Source organism: Vespula vulgaris, chromosome 8 (assembly GCF_905475345.1).
Source record: "Vespula vulgaris chromosome 8, iyVesVulg1.1, whole genome shotgun sequence".
Taxonomy (NCBI): domain Eukaryota; kingdom Metazoa; phylum Arthropoda; class Insecta; order Hymenoptera; family Vespidae; genus Vespula; species Vespula vulgaris.
In genome coordinates, this window is record NC_066593.1 from 8,273,774 (window position 1) to 8,279,773 (window position 6,000).

Sequence of the window (6,000 nt, forward strand, 5' to 3'; positions counted from 1 at the left end):
TCCCGCCATAACGAATAAATGAATAAATGAAAAAGAAATAAGAAAAATATTAGAAGACCATTTAGACTAAATCCAATTAAAATGTTCATCCCATTCATTTTTGTCAAAACAAATAAATAAATAAATAAATGAATAAATACATACATACATAAAATAAGACAAAAAATAGATAATAACAAGAGAAAAAAAAAAGAGAAAAATGCTTCGTTGGCGGGAAATTCGAACGGCACGTCGAGTTTAACGAAGTCAACGTCGATAAAGCTTCGTACGATGAGGGTGTAAATAAAAGTACCGAGAAACGACAATCGAATTCTCTTCGCGGAAAATGTTGTTTTATCGGAGGGAGAAGAGTATGGATATACACGCCAGGATAAGCGAACGAGCGAACGAACGAATGAACGAACGAGCGGGTTCTCGATATGAATATTAAACGTATCGCGAGTTTTCGGAACTACGTATCGAGAACGCCTCTTCGTACTACACTCTTCTTATTCTCGTGAAAAATGATTCTCCGTCGACTGGACGAAAGGAGGAAAGGAAGAAGAAAAAAACAGAAAAAAAAAATAATTAAAAAAAATGTGCGTGCGTGTATATATGTATATATATATACGACGACAATCGAATGATTTCGCAGAAACCATAATCATGTTTCATTGTTGTCGGTCTACAAGAGTTTCGTTGTTATCATTAATACAATATGTGACGTGATTTTATTCTTTATTATTATTATTATTATTACTACTTTTATTATTATTATTATTATTATTATTATTATTATTATTATTATTATTATTATTATTATTGTTATATAAAAAAAGAAGAAAAAAGGAGAGAGGAAGAGAGAGAAAGATGAAAATATTTTTTACATATGTTTTTAAACATTAATCCATCGGGTTTTGAAAAATTGTTTTTGATTAGAAATATCGAGAGCTAACGAAATACATGCAAACGACGAAACGTTCGATATATAAAAATGTTTCTCGAGAGTGGTTATTCGTAAAAGATAATAATTAATGCATTGCTATCGAGAGAGAGAAAGAGAGAGAGAGAGAGATATATATAAAGTGAGAGGGTCCACTCATACATTTATGAGAGAAACGTCGAGAATAAACTAAACACGATGCTTTCAAATTCCGTCCTGTTGGTAATTGGTCGATCGCAAAATTGCATTTAGATTGGGAGCGATTATCGTTCGGCAATCCACATGAAGCAACAGGATCGAAAGAGAGACAGAGAGAGAGAGAGAGAGAGGAACAGAGAGAGAGAGAGAGAGAGAGATGAAGAGAAATCGAGATAGAGATAGAGAGGTGGGAGAGAGAGAGAGAGAAAGAGAAGAGAAATCGAGATAGAGAGAGAAACGATCATTCGCGAGCTTAATCGTGCTTGAAATTCCATCGCGATGTTGCTGGTATATGGCGGCACGTTTATTATCGAATAGAACGATACCATGTTCCAAACAAATACCATAAATGGTTTGGACCTTTCATTCCAATTCGAAACCAACCTGTTATCGTACTTTCAATATGGACCGCAAAATTCCTTTTGTTTGTTTGCGCTACTTTTACTTCATTTTATACTTTTCCCCTTTCCTTTTATCTTTTCTTTTTTATTTTTTTCTTTTTTTATCTTTTCTTTTTTTTTTGTTTGACGACCCCACCGCAATAAAAGATCTTAAATAAATTTTTACACCGCCATTATAGATTTCCGTTATTTTCTTTCTCTTTCTCATTTTTTCTCAATGTTACCGTATATTAGACAATCAAAGCGATAGTGAAATCGAGAAATTATATATCGAATTGTTACTTTATTATTGCATCAGATACGATATTACATATTATTTTGTTAAAACGTATACGTAGTTTCTCAAATATATATTTACATATATGCATATAATACATGTATATGTACGGAATGTCTTATAAAAAGAAAAAAAAGAATAGAGAAAGCAATAAAAAGATAACATTAATTATTAAGAAAATAAACAATGTTCTATTTTATATTATTCATCGTGAAACTAGAGGAACACACATCAATTAGTTTTCCATTAAACCGAGATCGCTATTTAAAGATAAATAAAGATAAAAATCAATAATTTGCAATGCTTTAACGTGACTCACCTTTTATAATGTCACGTACTGTACAGTGAATGGAAGGTGAAAGGTGAATAAGATAGAAAAAAACAAAAAGAAATAAAGAGAAAGAGAGAGAGAGAGAGAGAGAGAGAGAGAGAGAGAGAGAGAGAGAGAAAGACAGACAGATAGATAGATAGGAAGAAGAGAAAAGAAAAGAAAAAAGGTCAAAGATCCGTGTACGTATAATATAATGTACGTTCGTACATACACACACACATACATATATGTACATATGTATATACATATATATCGTATAAAATAATAATCGCAAAGGCAAATGGCCGTTCTCCGAAAGCGAGATGTTGCGCACGAGAAGCGCACGTGGGAGCGCTTTTCCACGAAGTGCGGTGTGTCGGTTACACCTACGTAAGGTCGCTGTACTGCTATAGTATATGTACCATGTATATATATGTACGTATGTATGTATGTATATATGTATTATACGTAGTTATACGACTATAGCTACACCTAGTTATGACGCGAAGCGACCGGTAATGCCTGTTGCCCCGTGAAAACGTGCAACTCTCTGTCATTTGATACACCGGCTGCGCCTACGCAATATCTCGACTATCACGGAGAAAGTGTATTTAAGAGAGATAGATAGATAGATAGATAGATAGATAGATAGATAGATAGATTAGATAGATAGAGAAAAACGACATAATTTTCTTTTTAAGATAGATACGTATATAGATATACTTATATAAGTGTAAATAATGTTTAATTACATCCATGAAAAACAAGTATTATATTAAACGAAATAATAATAAAAACAAAAGGAAAAGAAATACGATATGACAATTCGTCTTATCGATAATTCGATATTGATGTTGAGATTAGGAATATGGAGTATTAAAAATTTAATTGGAAATGAATTTCATAACATTTTCGTTCCAATATTATTTTTAGTTGTTGTGTGAAATATTTGAGTCGGACGAACGTCAAAGTGATTTCGAATTTTAAACGTGTTAAGTAATTTGTATATAACAATTGTTTATCAGTACATGGATTTATAAATTTTATGCGAACGTGTACGTGTTTTAAAAATAAAAAAAAAGAAAAGAAAAGAAGACAGAAAGAGGGAGAAAAAAAAAGAAAAGAAAAAATACTCGTTTGACAAGATTATTACAAGTTATAGCGATAAAAGATTAAATGAAGTTAAATTTTTTTCACAAGTATCTTGAATACCTTGATAATTGTTATTACTGAGGATGAAAAAGAATTATAAAAAGAACTCTCTCTCTCTCTCTCTCTCTCTCCCTCTCTCTCTTTCTCTCTCTCTTTCTTTTTGTCTTTTTCTCTTTCTCTTTCATTCCATTTATTTTCCTACTACTTTTAAATGTAAAAGATACATAACAATGTTATGAAAATGTAATATGAAATTACGAATTTTGGTTTATTGAAAAGAATAAGAGAGAGAGAGAGAGAGACAGATAGATAGACAGAAACAAACAGAAAATAGTATAGTCGTTTCGCTCGCGTCCATTTTCAGGATTCTAGCATCCCAATATTTTTTTCTTCTTCCTTATTTTATTTTATTTTTATTTTTATATTTTTTTCCACGTAACATCATCCCTCTCCGACGGACAAAAACTTTATATCTATATTTCTCTTTAGGAGAGTTAAAAAGTCCGGAGGCTTTTAGCCGTATCAGAAACAGGCGAAGTCTAATACTACGAAGCTGAGCCAGTAACACCGGCAAAAATTCATTTTTTTCAATACAAAAAAAGAGGTCAGAGAGAGAAAGAGAGAGAGAGAGAGAGAGAGAGAGAGAGAAAGAGAGAGAGAGAGAGAGAGAGAGAGACAGATAGAAAGAAGGAGAGAAAGAGAGAAAGAGAAAATTGGCTTGTTACCTTCTTTCCTTTTTTTACCTCTTTCCTGTTACACCCTCCCCAACCCCTGTATCATTCTGTTCTTTTATCCATGAAAATGGAGTTATTAAACGTACGTCGATATGTAGTTTCGAATAATCGATCTGTATATCGTTACATTTTTACAACACTTTATAAGCTTTTTACACAGACTTCTCTTCCTTTTCCCTTTTTATTTTCATATTTTTCGAAGGTACGTATTATTCATTCAATCGATGTCGATATTTAAATTGTTGCGAAAAAAGGATTTCATATGTAGGAAGAAAATTCAATTCATTATTTACTTACAGTAAACGCGAGCTTGATAACATTTAAAAAAGAAAAAGGAAAAAGAAAAGAAAAGAAAAGAAAAGTGTTATTGTTTATTATCCATCGTTCGATAAAAATTCAAACTATTGATTAATATTTAATTTAATTTAATATTTAATAATATTAATTTCTATTCACTTTATTACCTATGTCATCTTATTACTTTTATTTCAATATACCAATTTATATCAATTCTTTTATTACATTTATAAATATTAAAATTTTCGTTTCATTTTATTATATTGTTTATTATCCATCGTTGGACAAAAATCAAAATTATCGATTAATACCAACATTAATTTCTATTCTCTTTATTATCTATATTATCTTATTACCTTTATTAAATATACCAATTTATATTTATTCTTTTATTATATTTATAAACATTATTAAAATGTTCGTTTCATTCAATTATATTTTTTACTATCTACCCTTGGACAAAAATCAAAACTATCGATTAATACGAACATTAATTTCTATTATCTTTATTAGAGATACTAATTTATACTAATTCTTTTATTATAATTATATACATTATTAAAATGTTCGTTTCATTCAATTATATTATTTACTATCTACCCTTGGACAAAAATCAAAACTATCGATTAATACGAATTTCAATTAATTCGTACATGCCACTCCTATTTCTTCCTTTCTCTCTCTCTCTCTCTCTCTCACACACCAAACACACACACACACACACACACACACACACACACACACACACAACTAACTCTTTAATATACATCATTAAAATGTTCGTCCCATTTCGTTCTATTTACTTTTCGTCCCAGTCGTTATCTCTGACGAGTTATCATGTAAAATGATCCTACGGATGAAATAAAAGAGAAATACAACAGCGAAGAAGACAACAGAGAAGAGAAAGGAATGCAACGACGTTAAGATTTTCGAGAAGGAAATATAAAGAAGAAAAAGATGATGAAGAATAAGGGGACGAGTAGGGGCAAGAGTAGGGGCGGGGAGGGAGGGGTAGGAAAGAGGGGAAATAAAAGAAGAGCTTACCGAGTACGGTGAGGGTGATGTCACCTTCCAAGATCGTCGTATCGTTTCTCGCTTGACAGGAATAACGTCCAGCATCCGAGGATCTAACCTCTTGCGTGTAAATCGTTTGATTCGCGCTCTCCGGGTAAAGGATGAAATGGCTCTCACCACCTGGCCAAGGATAAGCTCTATTATCCTTGTACCTGGAACATGTAAAAAGAAAATAATAATAAAGAAAAGAATAAAATATATCATGATAATATTCATCATTTTGTGCATTAATTCTTAGATGTAGGTGGTACAAATATATTTAATATTTCATATTTAATCTCTCCTATATGTAAATTAAGTAATATGCATATACGTGGTGTCTGGTATATTCAATTAGAATTATTTATTCTAGGTATGTTAATAAGGAAGGAATTTTTCTTTTTTCTTTATTATTATTATCTCGTTTGATCGTAGCGATTAATTGTAGGAAAAGTTGAGATATATCGTATTAGAGAGAGAGAGAGAGAGAGAGAGAGAGAGAGAGAGTTCACCGTCTAACGGGGATTAAGATTTCATTAGATTATCATATATAATTATGAATGATCGATCGATTGATCGATGGATCGTGAAAAATATACGTAGTGTCTTATTGAATTAGAATGCTTCAATTGAAACGATATTTTAAGTACTCCGAC

At 31.2% G+C, this 6,000-nt stretch overlaps 1 protein-coding gene across 5 annotated transcripts in view; it reads right to left on the reverse strand.

Annotated features, from left to right (window-relative positions):
- The window catches only part of LOC127065666 (interleukin-1 receptor accessory protein-like 1-B), a 195,186-nt gene that overhangs the window by 57,508 nt on the left and 131,678 nt on the right, over positions 1-6,000 (reverse strand). For all 5 annotated transcript variants that reach the window (XM_050998368.1, XM_050998366.1, XM_050998370.1 and 2 more), the window contains one exon: positions 5,336-5,517. In XM_050998368.1, the coding sequence (XP_050854325.1) occupies positions 5,336-5,517 (182 nt within the window). The remainder of the gene's footprint in view (positions 1-5,335; positions 5,518-6,000) is intronic.